Consider the following 20118-nt stretch of genomic DNA (forward strand, 5'->3'; position numbering starts at 1 on the left):
AATCCCTGCCTGAAAAATAACCCAACGCACTCGGGCAGAAAACAGTCACAAACCTCAATACACCCGGGTATACCCGAATTCGTGGGACTAGCCGAGCTCGAATAAAGTGTGTCGCCAGTGTACATATGGTGTCAGAAATTTGGGATGAGAGGGGCCTTTGAAGTTTAAAGGGCTGGAGATTGCCTGTGGAATTTTTTTTTGTGCTTTTGCCTGCATACAGTCTTGCAAACAAACCTGAGCAACAAAAACAAAGATTCACCTGCAGCAGAGATCAGAATTAAAGGGATACACACTCAGGCAGGAAACTTACACTGCACTGAAACCTACAAAACCACAGATGGACTCTTTTCCCCAATCCCAAGAGGAGAGAGACTGCTGAAGCAGCTAAACCTTATTTGCCTATCACAAAGCGTAATATGGTCATTGAAATAGGGGTTTTGCCTTCCAGCCATAGTCAGGGTTCAATAAGTGAGTCAGCCCTTAAAAAGGGATAGGTGTTTGTTGTTTTCTAAAGTTTCGCTGAAGCAGTGAATACAGATGGTGACCCAAGAGCAGTATTGATTTTGCAAATAAAGGTTGCCACACCGCATAGGGCTACCAGCAGTGAATGGAGTATATGCCGAAAAGTGTGAAAATTGATACAAGACTGTGCTGAAGCAGGGGAATTTTTAGCAAACGAATGCTGAGTGTAAAATTGCCCTACAGGGGAAAAAGGGATTGCTGAACTGTGTAAAAGGTATTCAAAAGCCAATTGCTGAGTGTTGAGTCACCCTGCCGGGAATGAAAGAAATAGTCCACTGCAAAGAATATTTTTTTTTCTGCAAGTAAAAAAAAAAAAAAAGTCTGCCTATATAACTTGGGAGCAAAACAGAAACCCAAAGTGTGAAGTGTGAATGCCATAATACCCAAAGATGAGACTGAAAATTACTGAACTCAAGCAGAAAACCAATTTCTGTTGCTGAAGCGGAGGGATGCACCTAGCAAGTAAATGGTGTAAAGCAAATAGACGTTTTTACCTAGCAACTGCACATCTTGTATACCTGATAAGAGAAAATGCATGCACAGTACTGCTGACATTGTCAAACTTACCCAAGATAGAACAAGTCTACAGAAATGCCTGTGAGAGCTACGACCTCTACAAGAAAAATATGCCCACCTGTAGGACTACACACCACAATTGGGGGTTCTAGCAAATAGAGTGGCAATATTTCTTCTTTCGCCCCCACCTTGCGGAGAAAGGCCTCTCCCTCCTCCAGCTCCTTGATCGTGAAGGCCTTCCCGTTCTTAATGACCAGTAGGCCGAACAGGAAGGTCCAGCAATACCGGATGGCACGGTCTCTTAGGGCCCTCGTAACCGGCTGCAGCTTTCGTCTTCTGGCTAACGTCACCGGGGCGAGGTCTTGGAATAGCTGCAGATTTGCGCCCTCAAACTTGGTCTTCTGGACACCACCTCCCGTGTTCGGAAGTAGGGCAGTCGGGCAATTACATCGCGGGGCTTCTCTGTAGCTAGTGGGCGGCTGCACAGCGCTCGGTGGCACCGGTCCATCAGGAGCTCCTGCTCTGGCAGGTCTGGGAGCAGACTTTCCAGCCAGCAGGACACAAAACCCTGGACGTCAGTCTCTGCCTCTGGTATTCCCCGTACCCTTATATTATTGTGCCGCTCTCTATTCTCAGCATCTTCTTGCAGGTCCACTAGCTCTGCTACCTGCGCTTGCAGCTGGGAAGTTTTCTTGGCTGCTTTCTTCACCGTTGTATTTGTGGCCACCATGTTGTCCTCCAGGGTCGCCGTTCTCTCCCCCATGTTCTGTACTTCCTTGCGGAGCTCTTGTATCTCCGCCTGCAACAGGGTCTTTAGATTGCAGTAGAGCCGATCAAAGTCGCACCGGCGTACCGGTAGCTGTTCGGGCCCCTCCGCTGGCTCGTTCTCATGTTCCGAGTCAGACCCTCCGTTTGAACTTTGCCCCATTTCTGCCTCGGCGCCTCGGGGTTTAGGCTTCTGCATATATTTCCACATATCGCTCGTAGCTTTTTTCTTTGTGCTCTGCGGAGCAATCCCTGCGGGTTCCCCTTGTTGTGAGAGAAAGTTCAGTGCGTTTTATTTGGATTTTCATTGGTTATTCAGTTTATTAGCAGACAGTGGGGGACGGAGCTCAGGGCTTAGGCTTCCATCCACCTCACCATCGCGCATGCGCCTCCAATTTCATTATTTTTAAATTATGATTCATTAAACTATTTTAATATACACTCATTTATACTAGACACACTGAGTGCTTTCAAGAGGGATTTATTTTTCTCGTTGTTCAAGTGTTTCATTGCGATCCTGGTAAAAAGGTGTAAATAACCTGGTCTCCTGTGACAATAAGGAGCTAAAATTATAGCATCAATTTTAATACACCTAAAGATATTATTGTTTAGAATGTTTTTATGTGCACCAATATACTTGAGTACAAACATTTTTGCTGTTTAAAGCAGCAGCCCAAACTGCCAGATTTTTTTTAATTTTTCCCCCCTTTATTATGTGCATCAATACAATCCACACAATGATAAGTAATTAGCTAAGTGACCGATCGATCCGTTCTCTTGTGATCGATCGGTGAAGATTCAGCTCGGGGGTTCACTATATGACTGAAGAGGCGTATTGACTCAGTATCTGTGACTTTGTAAATGTTGCTATAGAAACAAAAAAGGCTTGTAAATTTATAATACATTAACAATTGCATTCAGAGTTGTTTAAAAAAGTCAATAATGCTACAAGCATTTTCTCATAGTACAGAACTGATTTATTAAAAAAAAATGTAGGATATTGCTTAGTCTGCAGATTTAAGGAGCACGTTGAGAAGAAAAAAAGTTAGTACACAGAGGCACACAAACACAGTAAAATATCTGATCTCTTTGTGTCAATGTTACGCTAAAAAAGTGCCCTGTTTAGTACATTGGCCCAACTCAGGACAGTTACCCCAATAGAGTAGTGCAGAGAGCAATGTTATTCCAAGATGATCACTTATACTGTATGTTGTGCCTGAGGTTATCTCAACAGCCATTTGCAAAATAATTGAAATTCAAGTAGCCTTTTTTCTTTATCAAGTGCGTAAACAAGTCTAAAGATAATCAGCACTGCATACTCCAATTTGCATTTATCTACCTTCCTTTTGTTGGTACAGGAATTAGTAAGAATGTCACATGAACAATAATACCTTATTAGTCTGCTGTTATGCATAAGTGACTGGCAGTTTGTGCAAATTTCCTGATTTTAGTTTTTAAAAAAGGAGTAGCTAATCTCTCTTGTTAATAAGAAAGGTGGAACTTTTGAAGTGAAACTTCTTTAGTGGCACCTCATTCGAACTGGGGCAAAAATGGATTGTGGAGACAGAAATGAAACGGATGTGACGTCAGTGCTGGCAGTTGAGGTTCTGGCTCAGCCCAACACTGACATCACACCCGCTCAAAAAATCAGACCTGGTGGCGGCGGCGGCGGGCCGCAATTCCCCCCACGTGCATTGCTAATATACAGCGGCTCCCCGGGCTCTCTGTCCCAGCCGCGACATATGCGGCGGCGGCGGCGATAGCCGCCGGCGCCGCTCCTAACGGCCGCAATTTCCCTCAGGTGGAGATGGGCACGGGCGGCATCCGGGGCAACACGCACCGGCTCCTGGGACCAGACCCGCTCTCTGTCCCAGCCGCGTGCTCTGCCGGGCTGGAGACTCCACAGAGCCCCCCTGCGCATGCGCTGCTGGGCTCACTCGGGTACAGGCAGCAAGGGGACCTATTCGGCTCCCGCCAAGCTCTGCGCTGGCAGCGCCGCGCATGCGCAGTAGTGATGGCGACACTGCCGGACACCACGCATGCGCAGAAGCGGCGGGCAGCGGCGCCATTCCCCCCCACATGTCCGCTGCCATGCCGCGCATGCGCTGTTCCCCGCGCCCGCTGACATGCTGCGCATGCGGTAGTCCTGGAGACCTCCCTGTGCTGCCGCTGCTTCACATGCCTGCCTCCTGCTTGTAGCTGATCTCCGGGCCGGTCACCGACCCCCTGTCCGGCGGGATGTCTGTCTGACATGGAGACCCGCGCCCTGCTGGATATCTGGGGGGAGGCGGACGTGCAGGGATCCTCCTTCTCCCCCTGGACCCCCGTGCAGGGGAGGTGAGCAGGCGGAGGAGACCTAGGAGCTGAGGGGGGCCGAGGAGGAAGACGAGGAGCCGCCCCACCCTGGGGAAGTGGGGGGGCCCGAGTCATCCCAGGACAACTTCACAGGAGGACTACAGGGAGGGCTCTTCCTGCTACACCGAGCACCCGATCAAGGTGGAGGAGGGGCCCAGCGTTGCAATCCGTCATTCAGATATACTCGTACTCACCTCCTGTGTCACACACAGTCAAACACACTCTGTGTCACACACACGCGCACTCAGACACACACTGTCACACGCACACACCCTGTGTCACACACAGACACACACACTGTCACGTGCACACTCAGTCACGCACACTCAGTCGCACGCTTGCACACTCAGTCACACGCACACACACTCAGTCACACACACGCACTCACAGTCACACGCACGCACACACAGTCACACAGTTGCACGCACACTCACAGTCACACGCACAGTCACACGCACAGTCACACGCACACACAGTCACATGCAGTCACATGCACACTCAGTCACACGCACACTCTCAGTCACACTCTCAGTCACACGCACAGTCACATGCACACTCTCAGTCACACGCACACTCTCAGTCACACGCACACACTCAGTCACGCGCACACTCTCAGTCACGCGCACACACTCAGTCACGCGCACACACTCAGTCACGCGCACACACTCAGTCACACGCACACACTCAGTCACATGCACACACTCAGTCACACGCACACTCTCACTCACACGCGGAATTCACACTTAGCTATTTGCACTAATACAGGGGATGTGTGCCGAGCACGGGCATTCTAAGTTAAATTTATTTGCGTTTTGTCAGTGAAATTGTATTTTGATTTTTAATTAAAACATCACCAACACAAATACAATTTCTGTGACAAAAGTCAAAGAAGTTTCACTTACTATGCGCGTGCCCAGCACACACAGCTTTTTTTTTGCTCCCTATTTTCTTTGCTGCAAACTATAAAATGTCTCCCTACTTTTCAGCTCTACTTTTAATTCAACTGAGAAATTAATTCTTTAAATTAAAATATTAACAGTGTTTGCAGAATGCTTCCTCCTCAGATACGTTTGCCCAACATGGGGATATATACTCAGAAATGCGATAAATAAGGGCAAATAACATTACCTTACCTAATTAGGTAACAGACTGCATTTTTCCTTTATTTAATGGGGATCCTCAAAGCTAACCATATGCATAATTAATGTCCGTTAGCAAAAACACCATCCTTACATTACCTATTGGAGCGGGGTTGATCTTGTTTTCCTATACACTGCACATGTGCATTGGTCAAACTTTAAGGCACGTTATTAACGCAGCGCTATTAACAGAGATTTTCATGCGTGTTACCAAAAGCTAATGCAAAACTTGTTATAATATTGAGAAATTTATCATTTTGACACTTATAATATTTTTCACTTAATGGTATGTTGTATAATATAATAATTACTGTATAAATGTACAATAATGTATAACCATAAATACCTCAACCATATTAATTATTCTTGATACGCATACCGCGTCTTTATACATTATTGTACAACCATAATTTATAGTCTTTACATTATATACTATATTAGTTCACACAAACATATCACTTTAATCACTAAAAAAACATAAAATATTTTATGATGTGTTTCAGACATGTATATAATATATAATCCATTATATATATAGCTGCTTTGAACTCTGATGTCCATCAGACATACCGGCGCCTATGGGTTTGCACCAGTAACTTTGTCCCCAGACTTCCTGCAATCAAAATAACTTGCTTTTCACCCCAAAACCCCACCTAAGACTTGTACTCCCAAAGTTTGGAGTCTCTAAGGTACAGGGAACAGAAAAGGAAAAAAATGGTGTCTCTTTATTTTTGTCTGCCTTATTTCCCCTCACACTTTCCCTTTGACTCAGTTTGGACTCTCAGAGTCCCCCCAAACTTATGTTAGGTTGGGCACCCACAAACCATATACTGTTTGTGGGTCACCTTGTGTGATGGTGAAGGGGTAACCAGGCTCAACAATAAAGGTTAAGCCCGTCTGGTTACCTCTGATCCATGTATTGGTGTTCAGGAGATGTCAGCTCTGAAGCCCAATGATTGTTAATGCATTCTGAAAAAATGTGTGACAATAAAGAATGTTTTATTTTTACTTTTGCTGGAGTGGCAGCAAGAAGAGATTGCTAGGCTATGAGTTTCAAGGGTTTTTTTTACAGAGAAAGTCTTTTCATAATGTGTCCAGGTAGCCGGGTTCCAGAGTTGCTGGATTCCCTAAAAATGTACCCGGGAATCAGGTCGGATTCTCGGATACATTGAGACACATTGCTCCGGCAAAATCTCCCCTTGAAAACGTTTGCGCGACTAAATGCTAGGATTCCCTGCTTCAGCACAGACCAGAAAGGTAAATCGGGCATAGGGATGTGTGGTATCCCTAGAACGGTAAATGGGTCCCTAGTATAAGAGGGGATGTCAAGTTAATGCCCTGATCAGCCAGAACCTGGCATAGGGGTTCTGGGGGTACTCCAACCATATATAAGTTGCAAGGAGTTTTAAAAGCTAAGTCCGGTATAGTGTGTGGGGAATATGGCTAGTAGGATTAAAAGTGCTAGATCCTTATTCTATTCCCCATAGCTATAGGACTTAGAAATATTTAAAGTATATATTTTATTAAACCGGTATGTTAAAGTGTGTAAATGCTTGTGCACAGTACTGTATATGAGCAGGAGACTTCCAGGTCCATGGTTCCGAGAGACCATTTGGCTACCAAGATGGTGCCATCAAGTCTATTAAGGTCCTGGACATGAAAGCCACAGAGGTTGCCAAGGTGTGAAAGCCATTTAGGTATCGGAGTTAGGCTCAAGTACTCACATCCTGGGCTGAACGGAAGTCCTCGGACAACCATTTGCCCAACCCAGACTTTGAGGACCCTAACTCAGTGGGTAGCTTCTGCATGACAAGTGGCAGAGGTGCCAGGTTAGCGCATGCTCTTGACGAATGCCGAAGTCCCGCCTGCCCAGCTTTGGAAGACTGGCAGTGCTCTGATTGGCTGGTAGGAATTCTCCCACGCTCGGATTGGTTGCCGTATTTCATGAATAAACTCTGAAATAATATAAGGATGCCTCAGCGAATCCCGAGATCTGATTCTAAGCGCAAGAACAGCAGTGGTAAATTTTAAACTTGCACTTTTCGGGGACAAATTCTGAGAATTGAACGTATCGGTCGCGGCTAGGATTGCAAGCCGAAAACAGTTCCAGGATGTTTGGGACTTACTCCAAGTCAAGGGATTTCCGCACCTCCGGAAGAAACAGAGTAGTGGCTTCAGGAATTTCATGCCGATTTGAGTTCCAGGACATTCGGTCCCAATCAAACAAGTCCCGATCAACGAAATACTTTGTTTTATGTCCTATTTGAGCAGGAAAGTTTAGTTTTCAACCCCAGACCCCCAGTAAGTGTGTTCTTCTTATGTATTTTGTGTTTCATTGTGCTTAGCCTGTTTTAAGGGAATACATGACAATTTATTTTACCACCTTGTTTTGATCAGTGTTATGATCCCGGTATAAAAGGAGTAAATGCCTGGTCTCCCGTGACACCTTGGGAACTTGCTGTGGTACCACCTTGGCCCAGGGATTCCTTCAGCTCAAGGGGTACACATTTATCCCTGTACCTCATTCTCCTTTCTGAGATGTGCTGAAGCACAGCGCCCTAATGGAGAGTCACACTTACATTTACAAGGGGAAGAATTGCCGGGACAATGTGCCTATATTTATTCGAGAGTCAGGCATGATTCCCGGGAACATTTGTTGGGGAACCGGTAACTCTGGACCCCAACCTCCTAGACACATTCTGTCAATGGTTCCTCTGCAAATACCCCTTGAAATTCACCCACTACTGTAGCAATCTCTGCTTGATTGCATGCCCGGAAAGGGAAAAACACACAATTTTTTTTTATTACATACAATACAAGGTAAGGATACAAGGTTACTGGGCCCAAGAGCTTACCCTTGGACACATACACGGAGCAGGGGTAACCAAAACGGTCTTGACCTTTATTATATAGCTTGGTTACCCCCTCCAATCACACCTCCCCCCTCAAGATGAAGTCTCCAGGACAGTCACCAGGCTGCAGGGGATTGGGGATGTTGACTGGAGCAATGCAGGTCTGCAGTTCTGTGACTGTGTGCTCACCACAAACAAGATGGAACCACGCGTGGGTGCGTCTGGAGTGTAGAATAGTCGAGGTAGCCAGGTCAGGGTAGTAGAGGTGAGAATGGTCGTGATACTTGCCGGGGTCATTAGTGGAGGGGTACGGATTGTTGTGGGTGCTTAAGCCGGGTCAGCATTGGAGAGGTGCGGATCGTCGAGATTAAGCCAAGGTCGGGGAAGGAAAGATGCAGATAGTCAAACAAAGCCGGGTCAGGAGAGGAGAAGTGCGGAGTCCGAAGGTAAGCAGGGTCAGGTAACAAGGCAAGGCAGACAAGGCTGGAATAGAACAGACTGTGGAGAGACACAAACAGAGATTATGCTCAGCCGAAGAGCCCCTACGATGATAACAGGCTCCAGGGTGAGGTTTGGGAGCGATGCTGGTATCTGGATGTATGGAGGGTAAGTTTTGCGTGCGCTGACCATGCGGCGCCTCATGGATCCTTGCAAGTTCTTGACATGCTGGTCCATTCTCTGGCAGCACCTATGCCCTCTAGTCGATCACCTGGTCACCTAGTCGATCATCAGGCTGCTGCGGGTCCCTGATCTCCCTGTCTAACCTTTCCCTCCACATCAATATACTGTACTTAATCTGAAGGGGGGGCTGCTGAACCGCAGAGTCTACTGGGCGATCAGTCCACTGGGTCCCGCTTGGCTCCACCATAACAGGGACCCTCTGTTTCCCTAACACCTCTTGCTTCACTCCAAGATGGGAGCTGCAAGCTGGGGAGCTGTCTCCCCCTGCTCCACAGAGCTTCCCTATACGTCCAAAGAACCCCTACCTTGTCCCTTGCTGCCTCTTCACTAGCCAGAGCTCCTAGGGCTGAGACCCAGGCAGAACGCATACCCGGGTCCGCAAGCAGATCGTCATCTGCCTGCTCCACCTCCCAGTACAACACACTGAGCTCTGATAGTTCCCTGTCTGTCACACAGTCAAACAAGCGGTCTCAGTGGGGAACAAAATACATATGGGGACACGGGTCAGCATGGTCTCGCTTACCTGCCTGGTCCCTTCGAGGTTCTCTGTATGTGGGGGTTCCAAATGCAGAGGAGCAATGATTTGTGGGGTGGGCTCCTGAAGCTGGGGAGCATTAACCACCTTTGTGGGCCGACTGCAGCTCTGCCTGGGCAACTGACCATTTTTGGCTCTCTATGACTAGGGTCACAAGAGCATCCTCTCCAGGTAACTTCACCGGCATCCCCGTATGTGGATACTGAAGCCCTGGGCAGACCCTATCAGGCTGCCCAAAGGGTACCTTGTTGCAGGGGACCCCCAGGCTGACTACCTGTCGATTGCCTGAGACACCTGGATGCAAAAGCAAATCTTTGTGGACCGCTGGCTGTATCTGTGCCTGGAGCTGCTGCACGGCTGCTGTCTGCTCTATCTTGGGGTACATCTTCTCGCAGGATGTCCATCCTGTAGCTGGGGAGCTTTGACCCAGACTGGGGTTACTGGACTCTGCAGGGACTTCTGGATCTGTTGGTCCCAAATGCAGGAGGACTTTGACATCCTCGGTGGGCAAGGGTACGAAAGGCTCCCCTGCCTGGGCAAGTGCCGTGCTTTGTCTCATGGTGATGGCTGCTACCAGAGCAGCATCCACCACAAATGAGTAGATGAAGTGCCCACGGTCGTTACCGAGCAGCACCTCAGTATCCAACCCAGGCAAAACACCTACATCCCTCATACCTTGACTGGCACCTCAGTCAAGGAACACCCGGGCGACCTGGATTGACTTAGGTCCCCCATCTGGCATGGTTACCCACATCCCTGTGCTCGGGAGCACGTCTCTGGATTGTCCATATCAGGTCTCACCAGAGTGACAGTGGCACCAGTGTCGATCAGGCCGGCTGCCTGGCAAGCTCCGATGGTCACTGGCCCCAAATGCTTCATCCTCACATTGTTGAACGGCAGCCCAAAACCTGCAACCTGATGACCGTCTTCTTCCTCTACTGTGCCACTTGCTGAGGGGGTAGAAATCGCTATCTAGGTCCGCTGCTGTAGCTGCTGGATGGCTACATGTTGCTCCGCTGGGGGTGCCAATTCCACGAAGGCAACTACTCTGATCACTGGAGAGCGTGGCAAAACAGGGCAGTCCAGCTTTATGTGCCCAGTCCGATTGCACTGGTAGCACCGCTTCTCGTGCCTGAATTCTGCAGGCTTGGGTGAACTCCCCTCTGCAATCACCTTGGGCTTCCAGTGTGGAGCGCTGGTATTGGACTCAGTAACCTTGTGTGCCCGAGCTGGGGTGGCTCCAATTCTGGGCAGGCGCCTTCCTGTCCAACACCGCGTGGCTGGTTACAAAATCATCAGGCTGGCTGCATCCCGGCAAGTGATGGGTTTGAGATCAAACAACCCAATCTCACACCTCAGGCTGGCACTGTTGTAAAAGCTGTTCCTTGAACACCAAGTCCAGCAAGCTGTGGTATTTGGTGGCTTTGCACCCTTCCACACATTGGGTGCCATGTTGGGTGAGCTGGGCGGCGGACATCATGTGAGAGTTCTGGACGGTCTTCTCCCCAGACCGGAACATTCCACGGTATGCCTCTGGAGTGAGGGCATACTGGTGCACTAAAAGAGCCTTTAGATGCTGGTAATCATTGCTGTCCGCTGTCGGGATCCCTTGTAAGGTCTTCAGGGCCCTCCTGGTCAACAGCGGAGAAAAATGCAAAATCCAGTCCCATTCTGAAAGCCGGAACTGTTGTCCATGCCATCTACAAACTTGCTGAAACTGTAGTGTGACACCCTTGGTGGGGGAGGTTGGTCAGGGTCCCGCCGGGGTCGGGAGGGCTGTACACCTTGAGTAGCTGCAATAAGCTGCAACATCTGCTCAAAAGTGATCCCCTCTCTGCAAACGGCGAGGAGAGAGGCAATATCCATGGTAGGGAGACCTGTAGCAATTGGGTCTACTATAGCTGCACTCCCGGGCTCATGCTCACCCTCTGTTTCCTCTTCTTCCCTGTTTGCCTCCTCCTCCCCAACCTCCAGGTCCACAAGAACCTCCTGGACCTTTACCGGAATGGTTGCCCATGCATGTGTAGGTGAAGCTATGATCGCTTCATGGTACTCTAGATCCTCCTCCAGCTGAGTCTTTGCCCGACCGGCTGTCGGGAGTGCATACCCCTCACACCGGGCTACGGTTCTGTGACGTTCCCAGGTCCCGTACCAACCTGAACGTTTATGAATTTTCACCTGGTGGCAATAAACTTAAAGGGACAAGAGAAACCTGTGCTTTTCCTGCTTTGTGTAACGTGTGTAAATCACTACTTGTTTTGAGAGATCGCAATCTACGAGTTCGTCTTTATGCTATAAATCCCCGCAGGACTTTATTGCATAAAGCTCAATGATCCCACTTCTGCAACCAGTAAATAAGACTGTCACGGGAGGCTAGGTTATTTACACCTTTTTACCAGGATCATTCATTGAGCAAAACAGGGAAGAGAAATAAATTGTAGTTTATTCGGCTTAAATCCGCATACACTCAATGAAACACAAAATACAGACAATAAGACAAACTTACTGAGGATCTGGGGTCGAAATCTAGACTTTCCTAGTTGCATGGCACTCTATTGGGAGAGTGTTGCCCTGACTGGGACTTAGCCGAAGATCTCCTGGAACTCAAATCAGCATGACATACCAGACGCGACCGCTACGTTTGTTTCTGAGAACTTGGGCACAAAAGTTGGGCCTTAATCTCTGGCGGGCATGTTTTTCAGTCTTAAAATTGAAGCCAGATGCCTTGCTATTTCGCACAAAGCAATTTTGAAAAGCTCGCCGTGCTCTTTCGGCTCTGACTCAAGGGGAACACAAAATCTGATTGGATCAAAGCTTCCTTTAGCTTTCCCTGCTCAAGCTGAAACATAGAGGCCAATCAGCGCATGGGAACTTTCTCAAGCAGCCAATCAGAGCCAAACAGGTCGAAAAGCTGGGTCAGTGGAAAATTTCAAATAGCCAAGGGACAGGCGCAAGCCTTCCACATCTCCCCCCCGGCTATCACAATGTCACATGCTGGGTAGGAGCCCCTAGGTCTGGCAGAACAAGTGGCATCCCGGAGGACTGCCATTGATCTCCAAACCGAGTACTCTGCCTTTCCCCGCTAGCCAAATGCTGTTCACACCTCTGGGCATCCTTTGGCTGCTTTGAACTCCGATGTCCAGCAAACATACCGGCGCCTAAGGGTTTGCATGGGCTGGCTGTTTGGACATGGGTTCCAAATGTCTAAACATATTAAAATACACTTTAATACACTTTAATACGCTTTAATACACGTTGAGTCTCTGGGAACTCCTCCACCTATGTGGGACTTTAGGTGAGTATCTTTGGGTCAAAATCTAGGAGTCTGGGGGACACTGTATGGCCCCAGTGCACTTCCACTGGGTACCCAAAAATACTGCGAGTAAGCCTGGGAGAATTAAAGGGCCACCGGTAACTTTGTCCCTAGACCTCCTGCAATCAAAATGACTTGATTTTCACCCCAAAACCCCACCTAAGACTTAGACTCCCAATGTTTGGTGTCTCTAGGGTACAGGGAACAGAAAAGGAAAAAAATGTTGTCTCTTTATTTCTGTCTGCCTTATTTCCCCTCACACTTTCCCTTTTGACTCAGTTTGGACACTCAGAGTCCCCCCAACCTTATGTACGGTTGAACACCCACAAACCATATACTGTTTGTTGGTCACCTTGGCACTAGTTGGGGTATCACACTTAACCCAGGAATTCCCTCAGCTCAAGGGATAGACATTTATCCCTGTGCCTCATTCTCCTTTCCGAGTTGTACTGAAGCAGGGCACCCTAGTCATGAGTCACTCTTACGTTTTAAAGTGGAAGTATTGCTGGGATAATGTGCCTACATTTATCACAGAATCAGGCATGATTCCTGGGTACATTTGTTGAGGAACCAGTAACTCTGGACCCCAACCTCCTAGACACATTCTGACAACGGTTATATCACAAAACCCCCTTTGAAACCTACCCAATAGCAATTCCTGCTTGATTGCGTGCCCGGAAAGGGAAAAACACAACAAATGTTTTTTATTACATACAATGCAAGGTAAGGATACAAGGTTCCTGGGCCCAAGAGCTAACTCTCTTGGACCCTTATACACGGAGCAGGGGTAATCAAAACAGGTTTGACCTTCATTATATAGCTTGGTTTCCCCCTCTGTCACACTCCATTGTTTGGTAAACTGCTCATTACCATATGATTTGGATATGAGTAGATTCATTAAAATGTACGGTTCCCTTATTTTTAAGGAAAATACCAGAACATCGAAGCATTAAGCACCTTTGTGGATATGCGTTACGGGTATGGATATGTTAAATTGAGATAACGGAACATAAAAAGCGACCTTCTGAGGATATACCTCTTGGTCCCTAATGCTTTGCAAAAATTTTAAGCCATTGCTGGATAACACCATAAGGCCAGGTCTTTAGTGGCCGCCACAGCGCGTGCTACAGCGTGTGCTGTGGCGTGTGCTGCGGCGTGTGCGCCACTCACCACAGCACAGCCTTCTATGGGGCAGGCCCCAGTGGCTATGTGTGTGGGCGCACAAAGCGTTGTGACGCAAACGCTGGCAGGGAAGATAAGAATCTGCCTTTGCAGCGATGCGCACATGTTGTGTGGCAGCCAATGGCAAGGCAGATCGGGTGGACCTATAGGGCGTGTGCTGTGCTTTCTCCTGCACTGACTTCATGGTCCCCTCCCCCAATAATGGCCATCCCCCCGTGCCTCCCATCGCTCCACCTAGACCGCACAATGCGGCTTTCACCTGTGCACGCACCGCTAGGCGAGCTTGCTGCAGGAAACACTGGGGCCGTAGCCTAACACACTGTAATTATCAGTTAGTGTCCCCAGGGAAGAATAGCTGTTTCAATAACAGCAAAACAACTGAGCTTGAGAAATCAAGAGATTTGTGCAAAGAGTTCACTGTGTGCAAAAGCAAACAAATGAAATGTTAAATCCCTGTATCAACAAGAAACATGCCGTAATTCTAATACATGCTATTTGTATTTTCTGTTTTTATAAACTTCCCATCTGCATACAGTATGTCATGGTATCCTCTAAAACACTGCAGCAAAAAAAAAGAAATGATAGAAATACTGCTTAATAAAATCAATATATGCATGCTGTAAAATCAGCAGTGGAGCGTAGAGAAACATGTCATGGTGAAAAATTGTGCCTTTGAATATGTATTTCATATTAATGTATCCCACTCCTGAGTTTATTCTCAAAATGCAAAAAGGAGTAACTTTTACAAATAATGGGGCAGTCTACCACAACTGGCAAATAAAATGCCAGAGATACTAATTCAAAAAAGAAAGGAAAAAAACAACTTGAAAGAAAGATCGTGTTCAAAACCCATAATCATTTTGTCTGCAAAGTAAGGCTCCCTTTGAAGCGGATTAAATGAAACTATCATGTGCTTAAAAATGCATGTGAATCCTACTTCAGGACTCTGTAAATGCATTATCTGTCAAAAGCAAGTGTTAAACCAAAAATAATCTTGAAGCTGTTATACAGTAGTAATTAAGTCCAAGACCAAGGAATTACATTGCTCTTCCTTCCTGCTCGTGTAAATAAATGACTTATTGGGAGGTAATTCTAAAGTGCTCATACATTATATGAATAATACAATCTTCTAGTATCAAGTCCAATTATTAAGCAGGAGCTGCTATGCCACTCTTCCCTTGTTGGGTTTGATGTTAGGAAAAGGGACAGTCATAAATAAAGTGATGTCATTATTCAGGCAGGGATACAAATGTCATGGTCCTGGTAACATCCACCCCCCCCCCCCCCCAACCCCCAAACCGCAGCCAAAAAAAAACAACTTATATTTCAAGGAAACCATAAAAGGGGACATTTAAAGGATAATTATATTTGTATAAGGAAGACAATACGAGATTCAATGTAAAGCTGTTTGCAGTTCTACTTGCCGCATTGGCTGTAGGGAAGGTTGTGGTTCAGGGCCCCAACATGTGAGTTATTTGTAGGTGAAATTATAGTAGAGCTTTCAAAACGTTATAGGTCTCTTTGTAGTGTACCCAGTATCATTGAAGCAGAGAAAAGAGAACGGTGAGGTTTTGAAAGCGGTATACACTATACATTTATTCTCTAAAAAGTCACAACCTCAAAAAGATTCTAAATTGTGTACAAATTGTTTTTTGTTTTGCTTTTGTTTAGCGACATTTCACCTTTAAAAAGCACAGTGGTTTTCTACAGCTGTATAAATTAATGGGAGTTGACCTTGACATCAGTAGGGGTAAAAGTAATTTTAACAGCTCTCTGTCCAAAGAAGTATCTTTATGAGAACATTTATAACAAAGCTACTACTTTGAAGTTACAAACATTCTTTTATACTCAGGGTTTTGTTTTCAAATAGTATATTTACAACAATGTTCTGTTAACATACTTCCCATTCTTACCTAGCAATATAACAATGCAGAGGAGGATAGCAATCAGTGCTCCAGTGCTCAAGCCAGTGGGATGGATGAATGCTTCAGCAGTGCAGGACTGCATATTCCCCTTGTAGTCACAGGCACATACACGAATAGTCAGAGTGCCAGTGCTGCTCTGGATAGGGAAACCATGGTCCGATATCACCACTGGCAGGAGATGCATATTCATTTCATGACGACTATATCCATTTCTTTGAGTAAGTATACTGGCTGTGTTATCTGAAGATCCGAGAAAAAATATATTTTTACTCAAAATAGCAACAGCAAAAAAAAGTTTATAAGCTTTTGTAAAAATGAGAATCTTTATTTACCTTTATTATCCTTGACTGTAAAATTAGGGCTGTTGGCTGCTGGTGTAGCTGAAGAAAAGGAAAACTGGAGTCCACTAAAAGAATCATCCTTATCAACTGCACTCACGGTTTGTATTGGCTGTATGTATGCAAGGGAAAATAAAGAGCTCAAGGGTAAATCGTGTAGTTAGAACAAGAGTAATTAATATTGCGTAATACCAATCCGTGTTTAACCAAGTAAGATTTGAGTTATTTTGGGGTAATCATCAAGTAAGCATTTAAGAAAAAAGAGGCCTCCACTGGGACTATATTGTCACATGATCGTGCATAATCCCCACAATAATATACAGGTAGTAGCATTATAGACTCAACCAGACTGATTCCCTTAATACAATTTTGCCCATATTTTAATGGGATTAAACCAAATAAGGAAGGTTATGAAGTTATTATCCAGATTAAATACACAAAGGGTAGAATGGACTAAAGGCATATGTAGCAGTTAAGAACACTGTATATAAAGCAAGTGCTCCCAGTTCAAATCCCAGTGTTAGCTCTCCTTGTGACCTTGGGCAAGTCAATTGTTAAACAGTGCTAGGATATAAGACACATTCAAAACTCTCCTCACATGTATGAGCTATAAAGTGTCTTCTTGTGCCAGTATATGTCTTAGGGCATGGCACTGATTTGTAAATATTCACCTTAATCGCCATGTGTCATAGACACAAAAAATACATTGGAAGCTTGTCAGGGCAGGTAACCATTGGATGTAGTTATGGGCTCCCTTTGTGTTTTGTTTTTTTGTAGTATACAATGCCACGTCCAGTAGCACTCCTTTTGAAACTTACATACATATATATTTTTTGTGGTAATTTGGGGGGTTTATATGACCTAACTGGGTATCTGTATGTTTATTAACTTTGTCCAGCTGGTCTCAGCTGTTTTGGAGGTTAGTGGCCCCTCCTCCCTAGGTTTTAAGCTCGCCCCTCCCCACTTGCCAAATGTACAGGTCTTTTCATGCAGCTGGTTGTGACAGATCCAATGCAGATCATTCTTCCTGTAATTATACAGGTAAATAAGAATTTTAATCAGTTAGTGTTAAGACCTGCGATATCTGGTCATGCCTTGAAGTGGCTCGCAGGCTTATAATGCTTTGGCCAAAGGGTTAAACTAAATTACCCTGTTTTCAAGATATATATATATATATATAGGTATTTCACAATCTATTTTTGTCTTATTGGATGTAGCTCTGGGCTCCCTTTGTGGTTTGTTTTTTTGCGGGTATCCATTGTGTCTGCAAATTTCTGTGTACAGCTCTTAGATTGTCAGTAAAATCTAAGAAACATATATTATTATTAATGTAACAGTGATGAAAATAATCTCAGAAAGCCTATAAACATGCTGTATATAATATTCCTATTTAGCCTCTGTGAAACTATTTCAACTTCCATATTTTATTGAATGCAACTATCATTATAACGAAAACAGGGATCAAAATAGTTGGTAGATTTGGAATGTGCTGCAAAAGGCAATATTGTGAAACCTCACTAATAGAATTTACTACATGTAATTAGGATGAAAAACATAAGGAAATTACTCACCCCACCCGATAGAGAAAACGTTAAATTTCAATATACAAAACAATGCCATATTTAGCTAAATAATCTAGCTGACCAACACATATTCTATCTGGCTGAGGAAAGCTCACATTTAGCAGACGGCAACAATATTACTTTTTATTTACTATTCTAAACACCATTTGGCATAGCAACAATTTAGACCGGGCCAGAAATGCAACATCATATTGCTTTTGTGTGTTTTGTTCAAAAGCTTTTAAGTACATTTTGTTTAGCCACAGAGGGATTGATATAAAAAAGTAATGCAGATAATGAGGCAGGTGTCCAGCCACTTTGTAGTTTATGTCATGTTAATCTACAGCTAAGGTGCTATACTGAAACCCCTTGAGAGGTAGGAAATAGTTACATGCCTCAGCTGGCTGGCTATATTAAATGCAGTTTAATTGAAAGTGAAGTGAATAGACACACCTGTTCTGCCTTTGCATTTTCACAGACAAAAATCTCGTACAACATGGCAAACTCAGGGGCATTGTCATTCACATCCAAAACCTTAATGAATACAGGAACACGGCTGTTTTCTTTAGGATTACCTGTAATACAAAGATGAGAGAACCGTGTATATACTGTGGCGATGTAGGATTTAATGTGTAGAGATGAGAAGCCAGCTGCTAAATGCTGGATTTTGTGCAAGGGTTTTGTTATATGACTTTTCCATTTCTCTGGCTGCATGTCTTTTGGGTCTGACAATGCAAAGCCTAATTAGAAGAACACAAGCTGCATATCAACGATTTTCCTGCAACCCTCTCAAGCAGAAAATTGGAGCCACAATATAAATGTAGCATCATCCTTGTAATAAAATAAACGGATTACATTAGTAGTGTATGTTAGTGTATTAAAATAAAATGCAAAACAACTATACATTTTCATTTCTGAACAAAGCTAAATGGTCTAAAACTCATGCAATGTAAACCTGAGTTCTGATACTATATCAATTCCCTGAAGCTTCTCTGAAATAACTAAATCCTAGACCCTATTTTATAAGCTCCAATCACAATAACCAATTGGTAGCCTACAGGATGCAATTGAAATGTCATTTTTAAGTGTGTACATCTGCCAATACCAGATCCTCATTTGCAATTGTGTCTGCTTTTAAGGCTGACTTCATAGTTGCTACTAATTATATTAACTTTAATCTTCCTCAGAGCAACTTCCAGTAAAGACATGATTTCATTTGTGTGAATCCTGGCTGAGAATATGGTTTACCATGCAAATAGAGATGGTCACTGTGACAGTAGGGGGTAACCAGGCTCTCAAATAAAGGTTAAGCCCATTTTGGTTAATCCTGATCTGAGTATAAGGGTTCAAGAGAGTTAGCACTTGGACCCAGTAACAGTGTAAGCTTCAACTGTACTTTGTGTAACTAAAGTATTTTTTATGTTTTTACATTTCCTGGCATGCCAGCGAGCAGGGATTGCTAGGGGATGAGTGTCAAGGGAGATTTTGAAGAGGAACCGTTGACAGAATGTGCCTAGGTAGTTGGGGTCCGGAGTTGTCGGCTCCCCATAAAATGTACCCAGGAATCATGCCTGATTCCTGGATACATGTAGGCATATTGTCCTGGCAATGTCTCCCCTTGAAAACGCAAGTGTGACTTACCACTAGGGTACCCTGCTTCAGCATAGCCCAGAAGGGAGAATGGGGCACAGGGCTGAACAAGTGTCCCTGTAGCTGAGGGGTTCCCTAGGTTAAGGGGGGTACTCCAGCTAGTGCCCAGGTGACCCAGAACCTGTATTGGGTTTGTGGGTGCCGCAACCGTAGATAAGGTTGTGGGGGACTCTCAGAGTCCAGACTAAGTCCCAAAAGATAGTGTAAGGGGAATAAGGCTGGTAGGAATAAATTATGTCTTTCTTAGGCTGCGCTTATAGTGCCGGCAACGCAACATCGCGTCAAAACAAATGCATTGAATCTGTCGCATGCGTTTATAGTAAGCGTGATGGCGCGACGGCGCGACCTAAATCTCTGAAGTAGTAGAATTTTATTTTTACAGCGATGGTCTCATCACCATGTCACAGGCTGTAAAACAATCAGATAGCTTCTGATGCAGAGAGAGAGGGAATGAATGTGTTTTAGTGCAGGGAGAGGGGGGATGTGTGCATGATTGTGTGTGTGTGTGTGTGTGTGTGTGTGTGTGTGTGTGTGTGTGTGTGTGTGTGTGTGTGTGTGTGTGTGTGTGTGTGTGTGTGTGTGTGTGTGTGTGTTATTGTGTGTGTGTGTTTGTGTGTCTGTCAAGTGAAACACACTATATTAACAACTTTAAAATAGTAAATTCTGCCGTAATTTAAAGTAAAGGTAAAGTAAATTCAGCATGCAAACAGAAATTACAACTCCTCTCCGTTTCAGCCTTCCCCCTTGCTCTTGTCTCCACCCCTCTGCTTTCCCCCTTGCCTG

General features: G+C 45.3%; 1 protein-coding gene across 3 annotated transcripts in view; it reads right to left on the minus strand.

Annotated features, from left to right (window-relative positions):
• Window positions 1-20118, minus strand: part of LOC142487138 (cadherin-6-like) — a 431390-nt gene that overhangs the window by 42597 nt on the left and 368675 nt on the right. For all 3 annotated transcript variants that reach the window (XM_075585907.1, XM_075585904.1, XM_075585905.1), the window contains 3 exons: window positions 18139-18260; window positions 16118-16235; window positions 15774-16025 (listed from right to left, as the gene is read on the minus strand). In XM_075585907.1, coding sequence (XP_075442022.1) covers window positions 15774-16025; window positions 16118-16235; window positions 18139-18260 — 492 coding nt within the window. The remainder of the gene's footprint in view (window positions 1-15773; window positions 16026-16117; window positions 16236-18138; window positions 18261-20118) is intronic.

Source organism: Ascaphus truei, chromosome 2 (assembly GCF_040206685.1).
Source record: "Ascaphus truei isolate aAscTru1 chromosome 2, aAscTru1.hap1, whole genome shotgun sequence".
NCBI classification, from domain to species: domain Eukaryota; kingdom Metazoa; phylum Chordata; class Amphibia; order Anura; family Ascaphidae; genus Ascaphus; species Ascaphus truei.